The sequence below is a fragment of the Branchiostoma lanceolatum genome, chromosome 2 (assembly GCF_035083965.1).
Source record: "Branchiostoma lanceolatum isolate klBraLanc5 chromosome 2, klBraLanc5.hap2, whole genome shotgun sequence".
In the NCBI taxonomy this organism is placed as follows: domain Eukaryota; kingdom Metazoa; phylum Chordata; class Leptocardii; order Amphioxiformes; family Branchiostomatidae; genus Branchiostoma; species Branchiostoma lanceolatum.
The window spans coordinates 24,440,903-24,468,097 of NC_089723.1; the positions used below are offsets into that span (position 1 = coordinate 24,440,903).

Here is a 27,195-nt window from a genome sequence, read left to right on the forward strand (position 1 = left end):
TGCAGGATGCCGTGGATAGTATGAACGTTCACATTTTGTCCTCCATCTTACCTGAACCCACCGACGAAAGAGGAAGTGCAGGGGTTTGTGGGTATATTATTAGGGGACTCCCACTAACTATCTGGGGGATGGGTTGTTCCCTGCGTGCACTAAAACAGTTTTAAAGTAATACAATCATATCGTAAAAATCATTGAGACTCATGGAAGGAAATGTGACAAAGACAAAATTGCAAAGAATACTCCTTTCTCAATACATGAGAAAGCGGTCAAGGTCCAAAAAGATAGTACAACGGACTTTCCCTCCCAGTTTTCATTTTTGTAATCCCGAATGTGTTTTACTAGACGATCTGTGATTGGTTTTTAGTATCAATAGTGCAAATCCCATTGGTTTAGATTTTGTTGAGCCCAAAGATCATTGGTTGGGAGCTCTATACTGATTAGCTGAAGCATATTATGGGATATGTAGGGGGAGAAAGTGTACGGAGAGTCCCAGTCGGACGTTGGTGATGCTTGGGTGTCGCACTGGAATCTGAACTTTCTATACTATTGCTCTCTAATATATCTGTCTGACCGTGTAGTGTACAGCACACTCGGAAGAAGAACCACTGAACTGATTCTGTAGATTTGAAAGTGAAAATGGCGGACGCAAAGGCAGCGAAGAGGAAGAGGGACTTGAACAAGCTGGGGTTGACGATCGCTACCCCGGCAGACGAGCAGAACGCTGCTGGAAAATCGGAGTGAGTACAAACAGAAAATAATGTCAACGAGCCAGTGGTTTTACACCGACCGCTTTTTCAGAACATACCTGATCGGGATTACCAACTTTTGAATACCTGGAACCTGATCTATGCCGACACTGTAGAAGTATTCGTGACAACCGCTCTTTCGAGTGCATGGGAATTCCCCATGGGAATGATCAATTTATGTGTCTAAATGTTAATTTATTTGACACGAATATGTTAAAGCTATTTCACCGAAGGAATTTGAAAGCGGGGATAGTCTAGCTTGTTACCACACGCATGTGGAAGTAATCGCATTCCTCTCCTTTCAAAGATACATACACATCCACCCCCACCCCTCCTCCTCTCACCACTGGTACTTCCTGTGAACGCCCACCTTCAAGGGCCCCAGTCACACCCATGATTTGACCTTTCTACAGTGTCAAACTGCATCAAAGTATGGGATTGGTAACCATAGGATATTGTAGTTGCTTACAATCACTATGTCAATAGTATTCTTAGACTTAAAAGTAGCAGTGATTTAAAATTCAGTGCCGCCTTGAGGCACCATCTGGGCAAAACTGGATTTTAATCACCAAATGTGATGTATTGGCAAATCTGTCAGGTAATTAAGTTCTGCCCATTTCCTTTATTTGTATGCATATTGAAAAAGGTTGATGGACAAGTACAAGATAATATGATGGTGAGGTCTACATAAACTGGAAACAGTTCGATCAAATGCAGACATTTTATTATTTTTGATAACAAAAAACTATTAACATAAATACAAAGCAATCACGGTGGATATGCCATGCTGAATTTTATTCCCACTGTATTTGGTTGCTTGCTGCTGTGTTTGACACAATGCTATTGGTTGGATTACTTTTCTCAGTACAAGTACAACCAAGCAGGAAGTAAAAGAGCAGGCAACTGAGGTTGTTGTCCCAAGGAAAAAAGTAGGTAAGGGCACTGCCCAGCCTAGCAGTAGCAGCTCTGCTAAAGGACAGCAACGAGTCTCAGTGGTCATTAAGTGAGTACTGTCATAGGAAGGGTGGCATTGGGTGTTTGCTTCCTGGTGAAGCCTCCTAATCTGCTTGCAAGGTTGTTTGGGAGGCACTGATTAGTGCATATGTTATAGGAAAATAACTGGTCCAAGGGCAAAGGTCATAATGCATTGTAACACAAAATTCCCACAATTAAGGTTGTAACACGATAAAAGTAGAGAAGGTGCTTCAGATTTTAGTCGAATGCAAGTCAGTGTAAAAGTACTAAAACAAATATCCTAAATGTGTTTTTTCTAGTATTGCCATGTGATTTTGGAGTAGAGAGAATAATGATAGTACTTTTTCTGTCATGCAACTGATCGACATCTAAACCAGCATGTTTGTTACAACGCTAACTGCACATTTCATTTGACTACCTTTCTTGGGGATATAAATTTCATTACACATTGGGAAGCACGCACACACATGGCTTACATTTTATGTTGTTACCACAGGCAAACTGCTGAACAAAAAAGCAACTATGATGCTCTGCAAAAGAAGCTGGAAGAGCTTGAGCTGGATGACCAGCAGAGAAAAAGACTGGAAGCATTCTTGACACAGAAGGAGCAAGTAGGGGAGCTGAATGCAGAGGACTTGGAGAAGCTAGGCGAGCTGGGTGCAGGGAATGGGGGTGTGGTCACAAAAGTACAACACAAACCCTCCGGGCTTATAATGGCAAGGAAGGTAAGTAGAACGGATGTAGAAGGCATGAATATGGATGGTGTCAGCAGGTGTTTAAAAAAATATTCATCTCCAGCTGGTGCCTCTTGCAGTCTGCAGTTTGTATTCTCAATGCTAAGCTATCCTTGATTGCACTGGTATGTATGTATGTAGGTCATTGTACTCGGTGCGCCTTATTGTGAAAACTGACTGTGCCATGTATCACCAAGTATGTGCACCTGCATTAATGAACCTTGTCATGGTGTAGTAGTACTAGACATCTGTTCTGAACTGAAATCTCATTACAAAGTTAAAAGTTTTACAATTGAAGGCTTTCAAAACATCATCACAGCACCAAACCTTTCATGGATTCAATAAGTAGTACTGTTCTGATTTTCAAACTCAAATCAGATGCAACATTTTGTGTGATAGAACCTTAACTGTAGGACAGATATGCTGCAGATAAATTAGACTGTGAATGTGATATAATCATTTCAAGGTCTCAGCAAGACTGACCCACATACCAAATATCAAGACAATCCATCAAGGCCTTCTTGAATTATACTGTTTATCCACAAACATACACACATACAAATGCTACTAAAAACGTAACCTTCTTGGCGAAGGCAAAAATAGAATAACTGGGTAAGTGGAGGTTAATGTGTACAAATAAGGAGAATATTCAATGTACGGAGTGCTGTGTCATTGATATATATCCCTTTCAGTGTGGTGTGTATATATTTAACATCCACTTCTTAAGAGCCCATGGTTGAATGAATTATTCCATGATGACCTCATTAGAGCCAGTTTTCCAGAGGCAGCACTACACCATTGCAAATATAGACTCAGGAAATAGGACCACCCTTTACGTCACAGCACATTTCCTGTACATAAGAACAAGGTCATGGTGTACTTGATGGATGTTAATGTACATGTGCATGCACATATAGGTCAGTGTTTACAGGACATGTATTATTCAACATGGTTGGTTAGCTCTATAGACTATCAGGCGTTTGGATCATGGACACTTCAGCTTGTTTTTGTACATTTTCGTATGCAGACATTTGGCTTTAAAAATTAAAAGAGGACTCGGATAGGACAGTTGTTGCTGAGCTTACTGAAAATTTAGAAAATCTATGACAAAGTATGACAAAATCTAGCAGAACTGAAGGATAAACAAGGGGAATAAAAGAAAATGTTGTACAGCGTCGAAAAAACTGTATTACACAGAAGCATAATGTCCAGAGTCTGACATGGCTGTTTTTAGAACAGTTAGATCTTTCCATCAAAAAGCAAGGAACATAGATTTGAAAGCTTTCTTTCCCATGTCTTTTCCTTTCTTGTCTAGATTGTTTCATTTTGTGCTTTTTGAACATACTTCTAGTGCTCTTTGAACATCTTTGTCGTCGTACGGCTGCCCTTTCTTTGAGGTTTTTCTTGGTTATGAATTTCACACCCACATTCTTACATTTCAAAAGTCAGTTTTTGCTTATTCTACTTTTCTGTTTGTTCTTTAATTCGCCTTTCTCTTCAACACAACCCCCAGAAACTTCTCAAAGGGACTACTTTATGTCGGCATATGCTTGTATGGCCTTCCTCAGCATTTTGTAGCTTGTAATGTTTTTGAAACTCTGAACTCCGGAGTAGATTTCCTGAGATTTATGCATTTCCTTCTTGTCCTTTTAGCTGATCCACCTGGAGATCAAGCCAGCCATTAGGAATCAGATCATTCGTGAGCTGAAGGTCTTACACGAATGTAACTCCCCCCACATCGTGGGCTTCTATGGTGCTTTCTACAGTGATGGGGAGATCAGTATCTGTATGGAATACATGGTAAGTGTGTCTACGATATTTTCTTTATATGATATTATTAGAACTTTATTGCACAACAATTGTACATGGTACAATGTATGGCAACAACTATTAAACCAAGTACATTATGTGTCCTTGATTAAACATAATACTTAAAATAGAGGTAAAGAATAAAACTTAACATCCTAATTGTGTCAACACAATAAGGGCTAGCATAAGTTCCCATACAGAGGTTTTCTGTTGGCTGTACAGATTCATATGTATTTGGTAAATTTTTTGAAGACCGGATGTTAGCAGTTAATGCTTGTCAGGTTCGTTGTTTTGAGGACACTCAACACCTAAAAATGCAACTGGATACTCGGTATTCCTTTGTTTTCTTTGTTTCGTTTCCTTGCCAACTTGACAATAGAAATTTCATTATAGATCTACTGTGCAGTTATCCATACAACAAAAGATTTATAGTGTCCTCATGTTATGCTTAAGTTTACTATAAAAGGGCAAATGTTTGCAGTGGTTTTATGTTTGTGATTTTCATAGTGACCTCTTCACCATGTCTGTCTTCTGCCCGCCTACCCCCTTGTTTTAACCACAAACTTAAAACCACCGTGAACACTCCAGTTTCTCCCTGCCCTGAAATTGAATACCAGGAATTTAAAAACATTTCCCCTTTTACAACTTCAAAAGGCCTGTGATCGATGCTTGTGTTCTGAATTACCTTTCAAAAAGACATTTTTATGTCCCCTTTCTGTGAAACGTTTGAGAAAAAAAATCATAAACCTCCATTCTTTGTTGTGCTTGTCATCTGCTGGAAGGATCCGTCATTACATGTATTCCTGGAAATGTGCCCAGTGGCTTGGAAATTTCTTTGAAAAAAAGGTAGTCTGTAAACATGTAGATATTGACGTGATTATAATGGACAGGAAATAAGACCATGTATTACATGCATAGAGCTGACTTCAATGAAGGAAGCATGGGAATGCATGCTCTAGCTAACCTCTGTACTAACTGTAGTCTGTATACATTTACATTAACCAAGAACTGAAGAAGTACACTACATGTATGTGATTATCATACATTTCTTTTTGAATTGGTAGCAAGATTGTCTGTTAGGTTACAAGAATGAAAGCTACAAATGTTTCACACGGTACAAATTTGTTCACATTTTGGCTAGATGTTAGGCTAAAAGGGTTTTTATTAGACACAACATTGGTGGCTTAGTCCTCTGTGACAGCTTATTTCAGCTCTATTGATAATGCTGAAGTCTTTTGGAAATAACTGATAGGAGATCATGATGGAGGGTCTGGATCATCACTCACCAGTTATGTACAGAACACAAAAATAACCCATTGAACTATATAGTGCAGTGGTAGAATTACTTTTTTCTAGTGTTCTGCAATATTGCAGAATGTCAAAATTGTGTTCTGCAATTTGAACATATTTTCTATTCTGCAAATACACAAGCCTCCATACTACAAGCTTCTTTATAAATTTATTTATTTTTTCTCAACCTAAAAATGCCTACTTATGTGCATCATATTTAGCCTTGCAACATTGCTGCTTCTGTATTCTCTCGCTCTAACTTTCACTATTATTTAGTTAAGTTTGAAACAGGAATATAAACATAGATCTACATGTTTTGAAAAAAAATCAAATGACAAGCGAATTTTCTTCATTGAAATTTAAACTGCAAAAGCGTATTTATTCAATATCAATCAAATCAAATACTAGTAGTTTTTGTTTTATGATTTCAAAAGTGCGTGTAAATCAAATTCAACAACCTGTCAGATAAGGAGGAACAAAGACATAATATCCTTATGAGGAATAAGTGTTCTGATGTGAAATTAAGATCACAGGACCTGTGACGAAAATGTGCAGCCACGGTCCGCAAAAAAGGAAAATATGAAATTCAAATAAAAAATTGAAATGATATTACTGGATGGCGTAAAAAAGTCTTATGCAAAACCTTGTCCTCTGCATAGTTTGTAAGGTTCGCACGTCACAGGTTTCAGTTTATGTACAGCGCTGCTAGTTTGCTAAATTGAGAACCGTCGAATCCCAAGCCTGATTTTTTCATTCTGCAAAATTGTAGGACTGGTTGTTTAATTGTTCTTCTGCAATCTTGAAAATATTTCTGCAAATTGCAGACTGCAGGTGGGTATTTCAAACACTGTAGTGTATAGCTATTGTGTTGTGTACAAAGTTGTCATATTGACATCTTTTCAGCTTTCCCTTGACTTACAAGTCACATGTACACACCACTTGGTGCAGACAGTACCAACCAACTATCTAACAAACAGAATGTCAGAGAAATCAATTTTTTACAGGATCTGATTCTGGTTATTATCAGTTCTAAGTAGTCTTCTTAGTATCTCACTGTTTGTCCCCATCTGCATTTTACTTTGGTTTAACGAACAGCGTGAAGAGGGAACATATTAATGAAAGCCCAATGTCTAATGTACATCAGAAGTAGGGTCACAGGTTGGACAAGTGTGTCTCTACCATAGCCCAACAAATTGTATTACAGTGTCAGACTTAATCCAGCAAAGGGAATATTTGAGCTATGAAGTATTCATATGTGTGGCAGTGGGTTGCCCTGGGTGTAATGAAGTATGGCTTTGGGGTCATAAATTATGCATTGAAGATGCCCTTTTTATGTTCGGAGGGTTTGCCACGAATCCTGCAGACATTGATGAAACGCAAGGTCACCGATGACTGTATGAGACAGCTTGGCACAGCTGTTATTTATGAGATGTACATTCCAGACAATCATGAGAAACAGCTTAAAACTGCTCTGTGTCTTATTATTTCCACTCTCAGTTTCATTTATATAATACTTAGTCCGGTAGAAGTCATCACTTCTAATTCTAATGTTATCATATGATCTGGATGAAATCACCATTGATCGGAGTCTTTTAATTTTTTTATGGCTAGATCGATGACAGATTATTTCAGACGATACTGATAGTATTTGTTCGAAACCTTACAATGAGAATTCTGTTTTCCCCCAAGCTACATGTATTTACTATGACAAGGTTGCACTGGCACAGCTTCAACACAATGGATGTCATTAGAAACATGTTATGCCAGGAACAATCAGGGGCCTAAGGAAAGGGAATTCACACATGGTGTCCACCTGTGTTCAGTGATGATATCAGGGGTTCATCTAAATCAGGAAAGAGGGGCGCTGCACCCTCTTGCTTCAGCCCAGCACCCCCTTGTCAAATTCAGATTTTAGCTTAATATCCGGCATACAGCCTTCACTCAGCAATTGATTCTTCCATAAACACATAGAATTCGCTCCCTTGCCTGTGTATGCTCCCTCTTGTTTAATTTTTCTGGAAAAACCCCTGGATATTGTGTACAAATTGGTTTTGTGGCTTTGCTTTGACTTCAATTTGGAAAAGTTCATCTTGAATCCTTTTTGACAACACATCTTTTTTATCTTCTGAAAAGGCTTGCTGTGACAGTCTTTGAATAGGTTGGGAACTTAAACTTTCCAAACGTTACATATGTTACAAATGTAAAACTGTATGGCACCCTTAGATTATTGTAGGTTGAAACACCTGTAGTTTTAACTGAAATGTTTGGTATAAACTGTCAGCTGAGGATTGTCATGGAAGAATTATAAAAAAAATTGTGTTAACAAGTAGTCATGGGGTTCTCAATAGGTTTTGTTGTTTGTAGTATAATTCCATTCCCTGGTTTGTCCTTGTGTTATGCAGTACATGTATATTAAATGTACTTGGAGTTACCTTAGAATATAGCTGATCTGAACTCGGTTGCAGACAGAGCAACAGTCCAGCAATCATCATCAGATGCTTGTTAACCATAAGACATTTTACTACTTCCAAGCAATTTAGGAATTGAGATAGTGTTGGGCCTTAAGAATGATGTAATGACTATATTGTTATGGAGACAGTGTTGCTGGGTCTTAAGAATGACAATATTTTTACAGGATAGTCGTAGTAACACTTGTTTATTTATGTTTTCCTATCTTGTATAGTACTAAGTGGCTAAAATCAACTTGTCATTTATTGTGCAATGCATCACTATCAGTAACGAATACAATCTGCGTGTGTATTATATATTTTGGAGGTCACACATCAATTAGTCAGGAAAGATGCAATCTGCACCGCTGATAAGCTTCCATAATGAAAGCCAGTAGAACTAACACCAAGGACACTTAACAAATTAGTGCTGTTAGCCTCAGTAACAAAATGTAATATGAAACATCCATTTCTGCTGAAATATGGACACCGTACATTTGTACTGAAGGTTGTAAAGGCTGAATGGAATGCAGCATATGTACTGTACTTTTATTTTCTTGTTACTAGAATCTTCAACCTAATTTAAATTGTATACTGTTATTACGGTACATGGAATTATTGCAGCTGGTAATGGTATTGAATTATCTAGAATTTCCTTCATTGACCAAGATTTCCTTAACGTGATGTTTTTTAGGATGGGGGTTCCTTGGACTTGATTCTGAAGAAGGCAGGGAAGATTCATGAAAAAATTTTAGGCAAGATTAGTATTGCGGTAAGTTATTAATCCTTCGTGACATTCCTATTGAATGAACTTGTATATCGGCATTGCTTTGTTCTTCATGCATTTATGAGTGCATTAAAATGCAGTGGTGTAGTTTAGGTATGCGAATTTCAAGTGAGTAAATTCCTTTCCAGTGATACGTGCTACAGCGATATTTCCTTTGTCTCAGATTGTTACAACTTATCTACATTGCACCTGCAGGTTTTAAAGGGTCTGACGTATCTACGGGAGAAGCACCAAATCATGCACAGAGGTTTGTATATTCAACATGGCATAAATTTACCTAATGCAGTAGCATACATTTTGCAAAATACAAATGTACTTACATAATTTATAAAAATAACAATTTGGTTAATGTGTTTTTGCATAATTCCTATGAGTAAGGACATGCCAAAGTGCAGGTAACATAACAAATGTATTTAGAGTACTAAACTGGTAAAAGAGTCCCTATCAATAGTTTTAACATAGCCCTTTGTGAATTTTGTCTTGATGATGATTCAAATGATTGACAACATGGATATTAATGTAACAAGAGCAGGTTTGAAAGGAAATACAAATGTAGTTACAGGACCCGCTGATGTAATATTTGAGAGCTGTCTAGACAGTCCTGTTGCTGGGAAGGCAAACACTTGATGGTGGTGTGCCAACTGACAACTAAGGACAGCTGGCCACAAGCCAACGTCGCCACAGCTCTGTCTGATAAACAGTCATGTACAGAAAATGCAAATGGGTCCATAGTTCAACTTTTTGAAAAGAAAGCAAGAATCAACAGAAAAATCTGATATATGGTAACATTATTGTTAGACCTTTATACCCAAATAAGTAGTAGAAATTTTTGTGGTAGAAAATAAAGTGAACAATGTGCCAACTGGACTTTCCCCATTTGGCTTACTTCTCTTTCTTGAACACCCTATTTTAGCTAATTTGTGCCATCTTTTCAATGCGGAGTGGAGTCTGGTTGAATCCTATCTCTGCAGGTATATCAGTCTTTGTGTTGAAATGTTAGTTTAATATTGCACCAAACTTGCACCACAACCTATCCCACCATTCTGCCTCCACAGATGTGAAGCCCTCCAACATCCTTGTCAACTCTCGGGGAGAGATTAAACTGTGTGACTTTGGTGTCAGCGGGCAGCTCATAGACTCCATGGCTAATTCCTTCGTGGGAACCAGGTCCTACATGTCGGTAAGACACAGCTGTTACCTCTACATCAGCCCCGGGCATTAGTAAAACCTTTTAACAGCACTATCAACACCACCCGTAGCAATCTGATGCACTCAGGCATCTATAGAACTCTTGAAAATTTAACAGACACTTTCCATGTGGAACTCTTCAATTACTCGACATGGCAAGTGTGGCCTTTCAATTGGCCACTTTTAGTGTGGTAAGTAGACATAATGTACTAGTGCCTGTGTTGCTGACATCAATATGATATTTCTCTATTTGACACATTCCTTTGTCTTAGCTGTCTTACATATGTAGTGGGTTTGGACTATTTTTGGATGCATACTACAATGAGCTTCTAATCCAGTCTTGAGCTGAATCAAAATGTGTACTTGTGTGGAACAAACCTAGCCAAAGGAGCTTTGCCATTTGACTTATTACATTTGGTAAGTCAGTTAGAGTACAACTACTATTTCACATTAGATGTGTTGAATATTTGGAGCAAATGTGTGTATTTTTCCTACAGCCAGAGAGACTGCAGGGGACACATTACTCTGTACAGTCGGACATCTGGAGTATGGGTTTGTCCTTAGTAGAGATGGCCGTGGGGCGCTACCCCATCCCACCCCCTGAACCCAAGGACATGGCAGCCATTTTTGATGTACCTCCGGAGTCCCTGGACCCTGACTATGCTGCGTCCAGCAGTTCTCCCTCACAAGCAGGCAGACCCGCAGGCAGGCCTCTCAGTAACAGTGAGTACCGACTGTACATGTGTGTTTTCTTTCTAAAGCTTATGGTATTCCATCCTGAGAGAAGGCCTTTTAACTCAGCTAATCAAACAAACAGGGAACTCATTTCCTGTACAATCTGTACTTATAACATGCTGTGATTTGGCTTCCAAGTTTTCAACAGAGCTATTTCAAAATTGCAATGTTGTTAATTCAGGCCAGTACTACCTTTATTGTGAAGGCAAGAAACAATATTTCATTTACATGTACATGTATCTGAAGATCTGAACTGGTTGCAGTTTCTTTCTGGTGCTGTATGGCTTGTGCTGTATGGAAGGACACAGATTGTTGTTTTCTCTTGCTGTTAGTATGAAACCAAACCTCCTTTAAGGTTTTGAAGAAAGTGCATCAAAATAGAATACAACACTGATGTGAACTCCTGTTGTCGTTTCAGCATTCAATATGCCCCACCCCGGTGGGGATGGACCCCGACCAATGGCCATCTTTGAACTGTTGGACTACATTGTTAATGAGGTATATATTATGACAGTAATTTGTAATGTCCAATATAATTTGCAGTTGTTTGAAGAATGTATGCTTTGTTTTGAATGCTTTCATTTAATAACTGTCTGGCAAGCTTTTTCAAGTTATGTCATAGTATTGACTTTCGCCTTGGTATGTTTGCTCAATTATGAGGTCCATCACTGATCACTTCTTTGTCCATTGTCTTCCAGTCACCTCCCAAACTCCCGAGAAAGATCTTCACAGACAAGTTCATTGACTTTGTAGATAAGTGGTAAGTCTGACATGGATTTATTTTTGTCACACAATTTCAAGATGTTGAGATAATTAGGATGCCAAAAATTTGGGATTCATAAAGATTTTCTGTCATAGATTTGTTCAACCCTAGTTCATAGTTTCTTTACTTGAAAATGTTTAGTATGCCAAAATCTGGACTTTGTAAATAAAGTGCATTATTGTTTTGCATATTATTTAAGCAACTGATGTATTTCACTACATGATGAAACACAGTAACACATTGATATGATAAAGGTTATACATGCTGTTATTTATATTTGGCTCTAAGCGCTGCTCATGTTGTTTCTTTCAGCTTGGTGAAAAACCCAGCAGAAAGAGCAGATTTGAAACAGTTGATGGTGAGTTGTTCTTATTTTGTGTAGAAGTATGAAGAGAAACGAGATTTTGTGTTTTTCCTCTGGTGGGTTAATTTTCCAATTACAAGTTAATGCTTTGTATATCTATTGGTGCTGTGCAAGAACAGGAGGAATCAGTGACTCATTTAGTGCCAGAAATAGTCACCTGATTTGATCTTTTTCCAGGTTCACCCGTTTATCAAGAGGTCAGAGTCAGAAGATGTGGATTTTGCCGGTTGGGTGTGTAAAACTATGAACCTCCAGCCCCGCACCCCCACACACACCACAGTGTAGGGACTTCCACCAGTGTACAACAACCTAGCTGTATTTATGGAAATGTTAGTGTACATATCGCTCTTTCACTATTGGCAACATGAGTGGCACTTGTATTGAAGAAGTAAATGGTGGGATGACAGCTATGTGTAGAGCCCATCTTAACACGAATGTTCCTGTGGCTTATGGATGCCTCTGAGGACTTGAGAGTACATGTATTGCAGAAGATGTCACAACAATGGTGTAAAATACAGATGGCAGACTTTTACTAAATGAGAATTGTGATTGTTCTAATTGAGCAACATGTTAGGAAACTGAGGTGAATGAGTTGCACTATGTACATTGTATTTTTTGCTAATGACCATCCAATATAGCAACATTACCAGGAGAGCTACATGTATACAGTATACTGTATGTATATCTACCAATGTGGCACAAAATAACACCTCATGCTTTGCACATTCAAAACATTGTACCGGTCAGCCACCAGAATACCTGGATATTGACCATGAGTGAGTATTAGAAAGGAATGTCCTGTATCACTTAGTGTTTTTACAATCACAACTCTCTTGGTGCTGCTTAACTCAGTAGCTAAGAAAGGCTGGCTTGGATGTCATGCAGAGTCTGAGATGCAAATGAAAGTGAATTAATCATTTAATGACAGAGTGAGACAATATATACAGAACCAGTTAACTTATTACCTCTGCTAACACTGCCAGTGCGAGGAGGAAGCAGATGGCATCTTTTAAAACTAACTATGAGGCTATTCAGACTCAGCTATTGTATTATAGAGGCATTGTTTACTGGTCAACAGATAGGTAGATTAGAATAATTAAGATGTGTTTCTGCAAGAAATTTAAAGCACAGTTATTATGAATGTACATGTACTTATTAAAACCAGCTTTAGTAGTTGTACCTGTGACTGTATGACTGTGAATATTACGATATTAACTTGTAAATAGAAGACAAGTTGCCGTGGGTGCTTTGGGTGGTAACTTTGAATCTGAATAAAGGCTCACAGAATTCAGCCGTTATTGTTGGTTTTAATGACCATTCTTCTTTATAAGTATATTTTAGGCATTCGTTCTCAAACCGTGTGCTTTTGAAATACAAGTCTTATTTACATGTAGTATTGTCTTTTGGCTGTTGCTATATATAGTTGACATTATCAGAAGCACAAGTTTCTCTGATTGTGAAAATAAGAGACTGAGTATGTTCAATGTACTTGTGTCTTGTGATGAAGGCACATGTATTTTTCCAAACTTACTACATGTATATGCAAAGGTTATCAATTTGTATGGTATCATTGGCATGGTATTCATAACCAGAAATTATTGAATGAGTACCTAGTACCTTCAAAAGAAATAAACTTTCCCTTGCTTGTACTGTTTAAGTACATGGTGCTCTTAGATATTTATTACTGGTACAAATGGGGTCATTAACCAAACGGAAATGTACTTGTTTGCATTTTATGAACATTTATACATGAACATAAAACCATGAATTCAGAAGTCTAGTTTACTCTTGCCACTAATGCTGAAACAACCAGTAGATGGAGTCTTGAGGGCAGCTACAGGATCATCCTGCTCCCTCTGCTGACTGTCCTGCAGTTCTGGGGGCAGGTGAAGCTTCTCAACCGCAAACTTTTTCCGCCGCAACTTGAACGCAAAGTCGTTACAGTCTGGCATGTAGGACAGGAGGGAGTTTGCCTGTGATAACTGTTTAATGTACAGTAGGCCGTGGTAATCTTTGTAGGCAGGGTTCTGCTCTTTCTCCGAGCCAGCGAAGGACTCGAGCCTTATGACGGAGTCACACAGCTTCTCTAACCGACGTGTGAAGGCCATGTCCTGAAACAAGTGTGTGGGGATTGTGATGAGGCAAGCAGCGAGAGATGTTCGTAGCACACCTCTCAGAGCATGGAGGAAGTGGGGGAGGGACGTGTCGTGTGATGTACCGCCGTCTTGCTCTCCCCATAGGGGGGAACCCAGCGAGTGGAGACCAATCCTCAGTACAGTTCTAGACATGTCCTTGGGTTGTGGAACGGTTAGATCAAACTGTCCTTCCCTCACCACATCCTGGATGGACTGTAGCAGTTTGACATAGGCAGGGTTTCTGATACCGTTCCACATGCCCTGCTCCTCCAGGGGGAGCTCATCTGGTAGGTAGAACAGCCTGGAGGGGGCAGTGTCCGTCATCTCACTGGACATGGTCTTGGACAGGTCATAGTAGTGGCCAAACTGAGAGAAGGCTCCAAGCTCCGGCTGCTCCGTGCGCAAGTTCTGGTATCTAGAATGAAAAGTCATAGAATATCAAGTGATGTCAAGTATTTTTTTCTAAAAGAATCTATGGCACTATCAGACTGGCTTTAGGCTTACACTGACCAAGATGCACTGACTCAGAAATACGTGTACGTGATAAAATTGATATTGCCAGGTGTAACGTTATGCTATTAATTTTTTTAAAACATATGCACGATACTATTCTGACATGGCTTTCAATTCCTTTCAAAATGTAGCACCTGTTATAAAGCACGGGTCATTTTGATACTAATGAAGGTCTACTAAGCAAAACCAATGGTTGGATAGAAGAAAATACCTCCAAGCTATTTTCATGGTTGCCTCTTTCTCCACATTTTTCTCTGATGACACATTTTCCTGGTGTAGCGCTGCCTTCCCTATGTCGTCACTGACTGGTGCAGGAAGGTCTCTCAGCAGTTGTTTTGGATGGAGTTCTGCTGAAGACAGCAGTAAAGGATGGCGAGTCATGATCCCTTCTGCCATGAAATACTTCATCAGAAGGCGTGCATAGTTGCCAAAAGAATCTTCCTCCACCAACAACACAGTCCCGACTACGATCCCTCCTCCGATGATATGGTCCAAAGATGGAACCCCAGTAGACACTAGAAGTTGGTTTCCATGCGATGAAGGTCTTGTGCCGGGTATCTGAAGAGTTTTGGTCCTGGATTTCTTCTGAAAACTGGTGACACCACCTTTCCCCATGGAGGCAGCCATGTTGTCCCCACAAAACAAACTATCCTGAGGACGAGACAGCAGGAAGAAACCATAAAATGGCTAACGGGGGTGTTTGAAAAGTTGTTAGTTCTCATCGGAATAATACAAAGGGATACAATTGGTCATCGATATTTGGTAAAAAATAATTTTATATCTATCCTTTTGATATTTTTAACAATATATTTGCTTTATAAAATCTTTAACAAGTCATACACTTACGCCGACCTGGGGAGGAGAGTACTTCCTTTTCCAAGATGGCTGCCGATAGACGAAAATTACAGATTGTGTCGCTAGTTTTAATATTTCTGGGCTGTTTTCGTGCGACAGAGGGGGAACAACCCAAAAGTGAGTATCTGCATTATTAACACAAGTGTGAGAGATTACATTATGATGAAATTTGGCGTCTGTTGAGGATTACATTTCAATTTCTACGGTCGTAAGTAACGCTGCGTTTTCATATCTCTTTTCGGAAAGCTAATTTTTCTGACGAGCTAGCACCTTGTTACATTTTTAAAACGTCATTTTGAATTACCTTTCTTACCAGTAGGTGGTACAGAGAGCTCCCCTCAACATCCAGTAACACTCTTCACCTCGGACGTCAACGCTACAAGCAGTGATGTCAAGAAAACCCTCCCATCCAATACCACTCTGACGGGTAAGTGTATTTTACGGAGCCGTTTCCAGATACTAGTAATGTGCAGTTTAACGTACAAGTGTTCATGTCGCTTTGAGTAATATGTATACTGTATGCGAAGTGTGTAGACTGAAGGTGGGTTTTTACTGCTCCTAATTTGAAAGTGTACACTGTCAAGTGTAAGGTATTGTGTTGTAGGCAAAGATTTTTCATATATTATCAACCTAAATAAGATAGAGCAGCAACATATACCTCTCCAGACAGGTCACTATTAACACTTTGGTAAGTTACGAGAAGTCTTCAACTTAATATGATCAAAAGATTTTGAGTTGCTACTGCAAAACCTGTGACTTTGTCCTCTCCAAGGGAATCCCTTGAATTTGTACAAGTCTGTAAATTACTAGTATGTTAGTTTTTACATCCCTGCCCCGTCATTGACTTCCACACCTCTTCTTCCAGATGAGCCCACCAACCCACCTACTGGTGTCCAGACTTCAAAAGGCCCCACTGACGGCCCGCCCACCTGTCCGAGTAATGCAAGGTGCAGTGTGCTGGCAGCACAGTGTGTACAGTGTACATACAACTCATCATGTGTGTATGGGAGAGACATCAATGTGGAGTGTCATGTTAGGGAGGGGATCCAGTGTGTGGTGAGAACTCTCAATCTTAACCTTCTCCCTGTTGTCTAAATCTGTAACCAATAGGGCATTGGGTGCCAACGGGCTATCTCAGAGTGCTAAAGGTTAAAACTTACATGGTAGGTTTATTTTTCATGGTGATGTCGCCACAAATAAAACTCTTTTGACTTACTCTACAGTTTCAACCTCAAATTTAAGATGTCGCAAAAATATCCATTTCCCTCCAACTGCAAAATAAAATCACGGTCAAAGTAAATGTATTTACAGTATTATGTATTTTACCTTGAGCTACAAATGCTCATACATGTAATATTACACCCATGTGCATGTCTAATACATTTTTGTGTACATGCAAGCGACAATGCAAGACTTTGGCTGCTGGGCTGGTCAAACGCACATCTTACACACGACTTATTACCGGTACCTGAATAGAACCACTGCCCACTTATCCTCAACAGTGGCTTAAGTCACTATATAGATTTATCCAGGATACTGTTTATATTCAATGCTAAATTCACATCTATGCCATGTAACGGATAGTCTTGTTTCATACAGGGACCGACTACCTTTACCAGAACTATGAAGTGTCAGTTTTGCTACCAGACAGCAGACATTGAGCATGACTGTACCCATTCCACGGACTGTAAGGTCATCTCTACACCACGAGAAAGATTTCAGGCCAACTGTACTGTCAAAGAATATATCTTTTGTTTTGGTGAGTTGCTTTCTGTATCCTTTAGTCCATTATCCATCCCATTGGACTGCTATGAAGAGATCTAAGCCAAACATCAGTGGCACAACATCATTACATGTAATGTAAATAAGAATAAATTTGCCGTCTTTTTATTCATTTTTCAATGCATCTTTAGGGTAGTCCCTTCAGTTACAGTAACTGATTTCCAAGGGAGCCCATTACAAAATCATTAGGATACAAAAGATAATGCTTTGATATTATGGTTAATTAAGATTGTATACAAATGTACATGAACAAATCGTATACGTTCACAAAGATATAACATAAAATAGTAAACAAATAACTCAAAATACATCTAACAAAAAACAATAACAACTCATGAACATGAAACAATCAACAGTCTTTTACTTTTAGGGTCAGAAGTTAGATGGTTCCTGCACTCAAGTTGTAAATTCCACTTATTCCAGGTGCAAGAACGTTCCCCAAGTCTCTGGAGTGTAACTGGACATCTGGGTACAGGTGGTCGACAGCCCTGATCCTGAGCATCACCGTGGGAGGGTTTGGTGTGGACAGGTTCTACCTGGGACAGTGGAGGGAAGGGCTGGGCAAACTCTTCAGCTTTGGTGGCCTGGGCGTCTGGACACTGGTGGACGTCTTGTTGATAGCTGTGGGGTACCTAGGGCCAACTGATAGCTCACTGTATATATACTGAAACAACTGTGTACTTTGTACAGATGTATATACTCTTATCAGATTGTGGCAAATATGATTTAAGACTGAATTGTTACATTTATCTTATGACAATTTCTTCAATCAATGTACAATGGACATGATGTCCATGTAACCACCCCAGAATTATGAATTACTAGTATGAGTATGCAACTTTTGAAACTTAAGTTCACTGTCATCACTCCCTAAAAGCATATGTACACATTTACTTAAAAGGTTGACATTCGCAGATGACTCCTAGTTCCTACACGACTGTTGTAAATTTTATCCATGAAGGTTAAGCCGCGATATAAAATTAGTAGATGCACACAATGTGTACATCCACTTGATCATGAGTTTACCTGGTACATGTACTAGTGAATAAAGTCATGCACAAATATACATGGATCCCATCCAGTCCGTGCTATTAACATCACTAGCAAATGTCTCTTTTATTGCAATATCCTGTCTGGTAGCCATCCTTGTATGTACAACTTTGTTCCACTTCTCAACAGTCACTACCCTGAAGGCCTGGGACTTCTGGATGACAGGACATGCCCATATGTTATGACTATCATCAATGGATTATATCATGACTGCACAAAAAATTATAACGTTCTTGCCAGGTAGAGATAAGTGAAAGCACCCTGAAAATTCTGGTTAACAAACTTTATTTACATAGTATGTGCCTATGCTTTAGACTTTGTGACAATATACAGTCAAGAACATACAAATATTGCCACAGTACTGAGAAGCCTCGTATTCATAATACATTGCAGTGAATCTGTGTACGTGTATATTGTATGGTAAAAGAATACTGATTACATCATCTACTAGACGTTATCAACCACACAGATTTTCTCACAATCATGTATTACTCATCACAGTTTACAATAGCTTTGGACTTCAATGTTTTGAGTTTGCACATTTAAACATGAGCTATGCTTTTGATGAGTTTTGTTGAGACCTTCAGTAGTGAAATCCTGATGCTATTACAAGGCATGTTCTACCTTGCCATATCTATAAGGTTCTGTAGCGACACAGGCACCCATGTCTTTTCTCCCTGTACAAATACAACACCCCTGTCCATGTAGATGGTTTTTGTGCCAAACTGGTAGACTGCTTTTGCTTCGTGCCACTTGTTGGGGATGGGACAGAATACCAAGTTGTTCTCCTCTGCCTGTAATGTTGAAAAAGGAAAGTTGCGTTCAGCATTTTTGTCAATGTAATGAATAGCAGGACATTTCCCAAGTTCTGTCCATTTGAAAGCCATCTTTCATGGATTGATTGACTCTGTATTAGACACACAACATGTTTTGCACTCAACATGCTCTTAAGCATTTCCAAAATCACCAGCAATAATAAATATTCAAGAAAAATATACCTTACCAAAATGTACATGTTCTCCTATACATTAGTTCTGGGTACTGAAAAAAACACTAAGATGTACATTGTCTGCCAAAGGTATCAAGTTTCTTTACCATGGTTTATTCATTGGCAAACTTTACCTTGGCTTGTATGAGGTCTTTGAAGTTCATGGACACATTTGCTGCTTTCCTTGCTGCCTCCATCTGAAACACAAAACAGTAGTTCTAATAATGTACACCACTTGACCATAGGTAAACTACGGCATTACAAAAAAGGTAATGTGAAGAATCTAATGACCTTCAGAACAGCTAAAAAATGAAATACAACACCCCTGTCCATGTATTCTCGTTCATTATAAACATGTTAACAATGAGTGAAAGTAATCTTACTGGGGTCCTCTCCTCCCTTCTCTTCTCTGCCGCAGCCTGAGCCTCGAAGTCGCGCCGTCTCTCCGTGGACGTGAGATACGCCACGTTCTCCCGAGCGCCAGGCTGTACCACACCGCCCCCTCCGACTGCCCGATTCATCATGTCTAATGCCCGGTTGAAGTGGTCTGAAGAACAATACCAAAATATTGATTCCATGTGTATCTTTATTCTGGCCATAATATAACATTGTGATATGGGTGCCAAGTTAGGGGTAAATCTATCCAAATCATATATCCTTCTTGGAATCACTGCCTTTTAAACATCATTAACTAGAATGTTATGTTGGTTCAATATTTATGAAGACTGCACAGTTCCATTGTCTCTTAGATTTACATCTTTTATTTTGAATTCTGTTCACTTCATCACTACCTTAAACAAACATCATAATACAGTTACAGTAGTAAAGTTCCCTTTCATATCAAGGTTACATCATCTCTAGACAAGTATTATTTTCATCTACCGACAAGAATGAGAAATATCTACCATGATGTCCTGTATGTAACCATCATCATCATTCTTCTGGATTTACTCCGGTGAGATACAATCAATAAAGTTTTTCCAGTACGATCTGTCCTTCATGGCGGATGATAATGCAGAACCATGTACATGTATGTAACCATGCACACTAATTATGTACCTTTGACAGCTGGCTCATTCAGCATCTCTTCAGGAAACTGAGATTTCCACCCAAGGTACCACTTTGTCACCTGTATGTAAACATGAGAAGATTGTGACATCTTGTAACATCATACAAATTATCTAGTAACAGATAAACTATAACAATTCTGTTGTCATAGAATCTGGAATGCTACAAGCCACTGTTTGCCACAAATTTATGATTTGATTAGAACCGGATGACTTTATGCAATATGTTTAAGCTTGAAATTAATTGGTCAAGAATACAGAAGCCACATCGTGAAATCTCCTGATTACGATCATGATAGGGTCCTGTTATCATGAATATTTATAGATCACTGGTGTAACAGATCTACCTGTTCGTAGTCAGGGTTGTTGTTGAGCCAGGTACAGAGGACCTGGATCCACTTGGGGAAGAAATGCTTCTCAAACAGGGACGTCAGGCTCTGGACGGGCAGCATGCCATGCCACCGCAGCACCCACTGGAACCCATCTGAGATAGAAGGGGAAAGAAATAACATATACATGTACATGTGTACATGTTGATCGACAACAACATAGCAATGTCAATAACTCATCAATGATTACTATTTCTACATTTTCCTCCTATATTACCAAAGTTGTCCTTATGGTATGTCAAGTACTATAGACTGCAAAAACACTTGAATGTGATCAGAGCATTCAAGTCTATTACAAGGTGCTGTTTTTACATGTATACATACATGTATACTGTTATGTTAACATTTGATCTCCCCAAAAAATCAAGGCCTTGTATTTATCTATTCATTGGTAAAATGTCACACATACATATAACATACCCTGTATTAATAATAACAGCATCTAGAGCTACGTTATGTCTAAGAACCCATTCCAACTTCTAGCAAAGACTGTATGTCCATGCGTGTCCAAAATGGACTTTATCCCAAACTTGGCACTGACCTAGATGCTGCTGGTGTGGGTTGATGACAAACTCCTGTAAACACAGCCCCAGTTTGGGCAGGATGTTCTTCAGCAGGAAGGAGTCCATGCTGCCCTCACTGAACACTGGTTTCCATGGCTTCAGGATGTGGATGGCAGAGGCATCGCTGGGGTGCCAGTTAGTCAGGGCCTTACCCAGCTTGTGTCTGATGGTGGGGTACAGGCACTCCAACCGAGGACCTAAAATTGCCATATACATCGATTAAGGTTAGACATACAGTTGATAAGATATGAAATAAAACAGTTACTCAAGCAACTGGATAGATTTTGACTGTTTCCAAAACCTGTTTCCAAGCCCTATGTTCTGCTAAACTTACTGATGAGAGGCAACCATGGGTGTAACCACTGGTGGATAGGCATGGTGTCAGTTGTGGGGTTCCAGTTGTCCACCTCAGTCAGCAGTCTGGGCATCACCAGCTGGTCGTACAGGTTATCCATGATCCAGGTGGGCACCAGGGGTAACCAGTCCTCCAACAGCCGCAGCATCTGGTCATAGTTACGCACAGACCACGACCTGGAGGTGAAGGTAAGATGTACATGTAATAGACCGATCCCATAGTCAACTGTCCCACCCACCTCCATCAAAACGTAGAAGTACAAAATGAAAACATAAAAATTCAAATAATTGTCAAACAACAACTCTTTCATTGGTTATAGTGTTAACTGCCATTACAATAAAATAAAAGCTAACTGCCATTAAGATAAAAATTCATGTATTTGACAGACATACAGCCAATCTCTCATTGTTTACAGTGCTAACTGCCATTCTCTCATTGGTTCAACGGCCAATTGTGATGACCAGTCAGGATAGGTCTATAGGAGTGCTGTCACACTAAATCATTGAAAAGTAATTCACTTTGATTTTGAATATTAGAGAAATGTAAATGGAAAGATCTTTATCATGGTAGCACAGAGGTAAATGTACTACAGGAAAAAAAAATTGGTTCCAGTCCATCAACCAGAAGCCAAACTTACAAATTGAGTTTTAAATTTGACAGAGCCCATGTTTTAGATTAGTATGAGAAATCCTGTCACTTTAAGTACTTCGTTAGGGCTTTTGTATTTGTATGTACTTCTTAGGGCATAAATGTACAATATGTGCTATCCTTTATCAACCAATAAGAGGCTGTCCCCACCCAAACATGGTTCTGATCTGAGGCATCCATGTTTCCCAGACCAGGCGGTGGTACACGTCCATCCCTGTACCGTCTGCCCCCAGCGGCATGCCGTGGCCCTCCTCCAACAGTTCCTTCCACAGGAGGAACTCCTGCAGAGGGAGGGTAGGGTCCAGCAGGGGCTTCCAGTCTATCAACATCTTCTTTACCTGTAGGGGGGAGAAGACAGTTTGGGAATAATTACATCACATGCTTAATAATAGCAAGAAGAGCAAAGAAACTCAGAGAGCTAAGGCAGCTCGCAGGAAAGAAGGCACAGTGGAAAGAAATGAAGAAAGACTGAATGTAGCCAGAGGCTGTTTCCACAACCCCTGAGCCGCAGAACACAGTGGATCATCATCATCAGAACAACATAGTATTACATGTCATATGTAGATAACTGTATGTAAATGTACATACCAACCACAGCCAACACATCAAGAAAAAAAAGTCAACTTCAACTTGTCCAAAAGACAGTCTGGCAATTCAGTAAGTAAAGCGTACAGTCAAACCTATGCAAGTGACCACCTCAGAAGAACCACCTGGCCACTTTTTGGTGGTCCCTTATATTTTTTCCCATTGACACACACATCAAAAATCATGTCTTTTGTGACCAACTGTCCACATACATGTAGACCAGATTTTATTGGTCCCCTGAGTGGTCTTCTTGGGCAACTTTGACTGTGTAAACAAGTTTTTTATAAGATAGCCAACTTGAGAATGTTTAGATTTTTAGGCTTTGCCCATCTCTAGTGACCAATAAGTCTGTATGCTGCGTGCTCACCAAGGGAAACACTACAGTGATTGCCAGCTGGTTCAGCTCATATGTCTTGTACTCCACATAGTACTCCTCCTGAAGGCGACGGAACATGGTCTCGCAGTCCCGTAACGTCAGTGGCTCCAGACTCCCCAGATCCAGTCGTCTCTCGCACTCCTCAACCATCTCCAGCACAGCCTCCAACTTGTCTATCGACTTCTTCTCCTCCTGAAGGACCTCCGTCAGTTTATCATCCTCGTGCTTTAGATTGATGATCATGTCCTTCTCGTGGCGTAGGCGGCGCTCGTTGTCAAGGATCTGCTGTTCCGTCATTTCTACCAGCAGCGTGAGGTTGTGTTCCAGCTCGGGCATGGAGAAGGCTTTTTTCTTGGGCATGGCCTCGTCTGTGAACTGTAGCTGTGTGCCTGCGATCTGGTCATATCCTGGGCACGGTAAAGACATCAAACATTTCAAATTTGACAATTATCATAAAATATGCACAAATGCAGGCCACAATAATAACGGAGAGGGCATTGCCATGTAAAGGTCTGTGATCCAAGGTAATATTAGATTACGTGTTTGAATATGTGCATTCTTTGCAAACAGCCATAGTGAGTGTTTGGACCTACATATGACTCAAAACACACTTTTCTTGAGTACAACAAGTTTTTCTCAGCAGATTACACACATCAAATGGTTGCTTGAAGCATTGTTTTAAACTACAATATACCCAGCTGTTTGCCTGACATCTGGAATAGGGTATGGCTTGACTTACAAGTTACTTGTAAGTTATATGATGTTCTGCTTACCTGAGAGAACTCTGGTCTCTGGTCCTGTCATATCGATGACCTTGATCTTACTGGCGGCAGCAGGGGCAGCCATCTTCTTCTTGGTTCCAGGACCACCCGTGGCTCTCACATCCTCCACTGTCTTGTATTTGTATTTCACCTTCTGCTTGGCTTTCTGATGGATTCAATACAAACAAGAGATAAATGTGTGCAGAAAACTGGACTAACAAAAAATCAATCACACAGCCGAGTATTCCCTAGGTCATGGTAGAAATATTGCTGAACTTGAGATTTAAGCTATGGCCTGGAGGCACCACGACAGCTTGGATAACATCATGATTTGAGATGTGGCTATACAACAATGCATGCATAAAGGGAATCATGTAAAATCATACATATGGTGATGAAATTATGAAATACCCCACCTTTGCTTGTATTAACAACATTCTCTCTTAGTCTTAATCTGTAAAACTGTTCAGACTCTTGATGCAAACTCATGATATATACATGTAAATGGCCAGGTTTGCTAACCTCAGGTTGTTTCTTCCATTGTGCCAGCTGTTCCTGAAACTCCTCCTCCTCCTGCTCCTCCCCTGTTGTTGTGGGGAACTGTCCGTGCAGGTTCTTGGTCCCCTCGAAGCCGTACGCCCCGACTGCCGCACGACCTTTCCTCTTGAACGCCTCCACGGGCATCGTGATACCTGGTGTAAATATTATAGGCACAACTCATTAACACATGAACCAAGGCTGTTACTCTGCTCATTCATGAATGACAGTGTAGGAGATCTCTAACTTGTTAGCTCACTGAAGAGCTATTCTTCCACTGGTTCTGACAGAGAAGACAGACACTATGTACATTATTTACAAGTTCATTGCACCGGATAATGACCAAGTACAATGACCACGGCTTAAAGTCCCATCCTAAGGACTGCGACCCTTTCCAGTGGCGTGCATGTCTGTTTCTGCCTCCTTAATGGTATTCCAACAAAACTTTAGTGTGTATGGCTCAGTCATGAAATTGAAAAATGGTACAAATGTATTTCTTGACATGTGCATTATCTTTCCTATGGCATTCCAGTTTTTTTTCATATGTTCTCTTAACGCATTGTAGAACCATGTAGATCCTGAAAGCAGGCAGTCCAGTAACACCCATTTAAACCCCAGGAATCGTTCAGTACTGGAGATGACAGCCAACCTCACCTTGTTTGTTTTTGCCCAGACCTTTCCCTGGCTCATATCCCATCTTGGCCAGCAGCTTCTGTCCAATTCCTTTGGTGTGCTTTTCCCAGTTGCCAAAACCCCTGGAAAGAAGTCAAAGAATCCATTGAGTACAGAAACCAACCCCATCTTTAGAGTAAATGTTATGAGTAGTGGTAGTGATTCGTATTCCCCTCCCATAAGGCTTTTTACGTGCATTGTAGATATTATGCTTCAACACCCTTTGCACATCTAAAAGAAAATTAGAATCCGTCATCTTTGAATCACAGAACAGAAAGTTCAGCCTGGCTAGACAAGCACAGAAAGTCTATAACATACTGTTCAGGAACGGCAGTGCGGAACTGAGGTTTCCCCTTGGGAGCCTTTGTTTTCATCTCTTTGATGCCACCAAAGTGTTTGGGCATTCCCGCCATGTCCATCTCCATGGGCGCCCCATCCACATCGCTGTCATCTGATGCATCTGAGGACACAAATGCGCATTTACAAAGTGATGATCAAAACACAATGCATACCACTGCCTTATACAGGGTCAAGTTCCAAATGTTCAATGGAAATACAAACATGAAAAAAATTAGTACTGTACACATGTACAGTTTTAGCCTTTTGGCACCAAATTTGTGTTGGTCACAGGTTAGGCAGCAGGGAGAAGGTTAATTTTATAGAAATATTTCAGGAACACACAAAAAAACTAGGAAGTGTATGTTTATTGAAAATAGCCTGAAAGTTAAGACATACCATCGTCTTTTTCCTTGAGGATGTCTCCTGTGGACTGTTTGACCCCACCACTGATGAAGTCGATGCCAGTGGAATAGTTCTTCTTGGAGTTCTTCCCACCAAAACTTGGTCGCTCGTCATCATCGCTATCCTCTTGGGCCCAGATACCTTTTTAAAAAAAACATGACAAGAATATCTTTCACTACTTGGAAATGGAAACTATTGAATTTAATCAACATTCCGTGACAAGTCGTGACCATGGCTCAAATAAGAATGCAAAGAATAGAGGACATTTCTAATAGCCGGCATTATAGCCTGTCAACAGCCTCTTTCATGATATTACCATAGGTATTGTACTCTTTGCTGGCTCGATATCTCTTCTTCGCTAACCCCGAGGACAGGCCAAACTCCAAATCCTCGTCCGTCACCTCAAAACGTTCAACCTCGTGGTCTGAGTCGTATCCTGTGGCCATGGTTGGTGGTTCTTTGGATGTCTATCTGTAAAAACAATGTTATTATCATTTATTTGTTTCAGGCACTCACTGGCCCATAGTTAAGCAATATAACATACCCAGCAACATAACCTAAATACAAACAAAACAGACAAAAATCAAATCCTATATATACAGACATTTCCAGAGGTCTTTGAAGTTAAGTGTTACAAATATCAGAATGAATCCGACTTAAGTACAGACTGAACAATGGTGTTAGATGAGTAGAAAATACGGTAAAGAAAAGAATAGCACTGTTAACGCCATTGGGCATCAAAGTTATCAGACAGGTTCTGTAATGTACACAAAGATGGTTTCTTACTACACATGCAGTAAAAACCCTATTAAGGGGCGAGTACGCCGCTCCCGGGATAATAGAACCCGCGCCACTCCCGATCCGCACGGCTTGGGAAATCAACGCGGTAACCACTAGGTTAAAAGGTCCGAACCAGTTAGACTGGTCAGTTAGTGGAGGTCGATCCGGATCCCCACTCTTACCAAGGAGGTTAAAATTAACCTCCTTGCTCTTACAAATTTAATATGCATCAGGGGTAGTGCCCCCCCCCCCCCCCTTCGAATCCAGCCATGATCACTACTAGTACGTCTGCCCCACGTAAAAATATGGGAGCAGAAAAAATCTTGACATTACCTCAGAAGCTTCAGTTGTCAAGTAGCCTGTACAGAATTTTAGGTATAACATGGACACCTGACGAACACCTCAAACGCCGTACACGTCTGTTTTCACGCCATTCTGTTTTCACAGATCGACGTGTGTTCAGCGTCAACCTGAATCACAACCACAAAGTCTTCTCCTGACGTACCTGAAAGTACCGCTAGGCGTCGCTTTAAGTCAAACCGCATCAACATGCTAACAAG

The 27,195-nt window shown here is 40.0% G+C and overlaps 4 protein-coding genes across 7 annotated transcripts; 2 read left to right on the top strand and 2 right to left on the bottom strand.

Annotated features, from left to right (window-relative positions):
- Window positions 1-452: 452 nt before the first annotated feature.
- On the top strand, window positions 453-12,471 carry LOC136428113 (dual specificity mitogen-activated protein kinase kinase 1-like). 2 transcript variants are annotated; one of them, XM_066417407.1, is made up of 12 exons: window positions 453-737; window positions 1,612-1,749; window positions 2,218-2,446; window positions 4,109-4,255; window positions 8,696-8,773; window positions 8,984-9,035; window positions 9,844-9,968; window positions 10,474-10,699; window positions 11,130-11,209; window positions 11,410-11,471; window positions 11,787-11,832; window positions 12,016-12,471. In XM_066417407.1, the coding sequence occupies exons 1-12, from the start codon at window positions 637-639 to the stop codon at window positions 12,121-12,123; spliced, it is 1,392 nt and encodes a 463-aa protein (XP_066273504.1). In that variant the 5' UTR covers window positions 453-636; the 3' UTR covers window positions 12,124-12,471. The 2 variants fall into 2 exon arrangements, with proteins under 2 accessions (XP_066273504.1, XP_066273505.1); XM_066417408.1 differs by lacking the exon at window positions 1,612-1,749.
- Window positions 12,472-13,125: 654 nt separating this feature from the next.
- Window positions 13,126-15,430, bottom strand: LOC136428114 (elongator complex protein 4-like). Its single transcript, XM_066417409.1, has 3 exons — window positions 15,333-15,430; window positions 14,698-15,137; window positions 13,126-14,388 (listed from the first exon to the last, which is right to left on the bottom strand). The coding sequence occupies exons 2-3, from the start codon at window positions 15,111-15,113 to the stop codon at window positions 13,608-13,610; spliced, it is 1,197 nt and encodes a 398-aa protein (XP_066273506.1). The 5' UTR covers window positions 15,114-15,137; window positions 15,333-15,430; the 3' UTR covers window positions 13,126-13,607.
- On the top strand, window positions 15,350-18,223 carry LOC136428115 (TM2 domain-containing protein 3-like). Of its 2 annotated transcripts, none has more exons than XM_066417410.1 (5): window positions 15,350-15,458; window positions 15,658-15,768; window positions 16,207-16,397; window positions 16,941-17,100; window positions 17,547-18,223. In XM_066417410.1, the coding sequence occupies exons 1-5, from the start codon at window positions 15,368-15,370 to the stop codon at window positions 17,789-17,791; spliced, it is 798 nt and encodes a 265-aa protein (XP_066273507.1). In that variant the 5' UTR covers window positions 15,350-15,367; the 3' UTR covers window positions 17,792-18,223. The 2 variants fall into 2 exon arrangements, with proteins under 2 accessions (XP_066273507.1, XP_066273508.1); XM_066417411.1 differs by having other exon boundaries at window positions 15,358-15,458; window positions 15,661-15,768.
- LOC136428112 (tuftelin-interacting protein 11-like) lies at window positions 17,213-27,146 on the bottom strand. 2 transcript variants are annotated; one of them, XM_066417404.1, is made up of 16 exons: window positions 26,969-27,146; window positions 26,172-26,322; window positions 25,850-25,996; window positions 25,433-25,574; window positions 25,097-25,197; window positions 24,428-24,597; window positions 23,918-24,071; window positions 23,136-23,551; window positions 22,334-22,521; window positions 21,515-21,711; window positions 21,159-21,377; window positions 20,576-20,712; window positions 20,221-20,290; window positions 19,545-19,708; window positions 19,296-19,358; window positions 17,213-18,967 (listed from the first exon to the last, which is right to left on the bottom strand). In XM_066417404.1, exons 1-16 carry the CDS (start codon window positions 27,017-27,019, stop codon window positions 18,794-18,796), a joined length of 2,544 nt encoding a protein of 847 aa, XP_066273501.1. In that variant the 5' UTR covers window positions 27,020-27,146; the 3' UTR covers window positions 17,213-18,793. The 2 variants fall into 2 exon arrangements, with proteins under 2 accessions (XP_066273501.1, XP_066273503.1); XM_066417406.1 differs by having other exon boundaries at window positions 26,172-26,326; window positions 26,969-27,137.
- Window positions 27,147-27,195: the final 49 nt, after the last annotated feature.

What these genes read in the sequence shown, in the direction of transcription:
- LOC136428115 (XM_066417410.1), top strand. Translation starts at nt 15,368, where the DNA reads ATGGCTGCCGATAGACGAAAATTACAGATTGTGTCGCTAGTTTTAATA. An exon ending in ATCCAATACCACTCTGACGG is followed by an intron (nt 15,769 to 16,206) that starts GTAAGTGTATTT and finishes CTCTTCTTCCAG; the next exon opens with ATGAGCCCACCAACCCACCT. An exon ending in GGGAGGGGATCCAGTGTGTG is followed by an intron (nt 16,398 to 16,940) that starts GTGAGAACTCTC and finishes TGTTTCATACAG; the next exon opens with GGACCGACTACCTTTACCAG.
- LOC136428113 (XM_066417407.1), top strand. Translation starts at nt 637, where the DNA reads ATGGCGGACGCAAAGGCAGCGAAGAGGAAGAGGGACTTGAACAAGCTG. An exon ending in GTATCTGTATGGAATACATG is followed by an intron (nt 4,256 to 8,695) that starts GTAAGTGTGTCT and finishes GATGTTTTTTAG; the next exon opens with GATGGGGGTTCCTTGGACTT. An exon ending in GAACCAGGTCCTACATGTCG is followed by an intron (nt 9,969 to 10,473) that starts GTAAGACACAGC and finishes TTTTTCCTACAG; the next exon opens with CCAGAGAGACTGCAGGGGAC.
- LOC136428112 (XM_066417404.1), bottom strand. Translation starts at nt 27,019, where the DNA reads ATGTTATACCTAAAATTCTGTACAGGCTACTTGACAACTGAAGCTTCT. An exon ending in CAAAGAGTACAATACCTATG is followed by an intron (nt 25,997 to 26,171) that starts GTAATATCATGA and finishes TTTTTTAAAAAG; the next exon opens with GTATCTGGGCCCAAGAGGAT. An exon ending in CGCACTGCCGTTCCTGAACA is followed by an intron (nt 25,198 to 25,432) that starts GTATGTTATAGA and finishes ACTTCTTTCCAG; the next exon opens with GGGTTTTGGCAACTGGGAAA.
- LOC136428114 (XM_066417409.1), bottom strand. Translation starts at nt 15,113, where the DNA reads ATGGCTGCCTCCATGGGGAAAGGTGGTGTCACCAGTTTTCAGAAGAAA. An exon ending in ACCATGAAAATAGCTTGGAG is followed by an intron (nt 14,389 to 14,697) that starts GTATTTTCTTCT and finishes TTTTCATTCTAG; the next exon opens with ATACCAGAACTTGCGCACGG.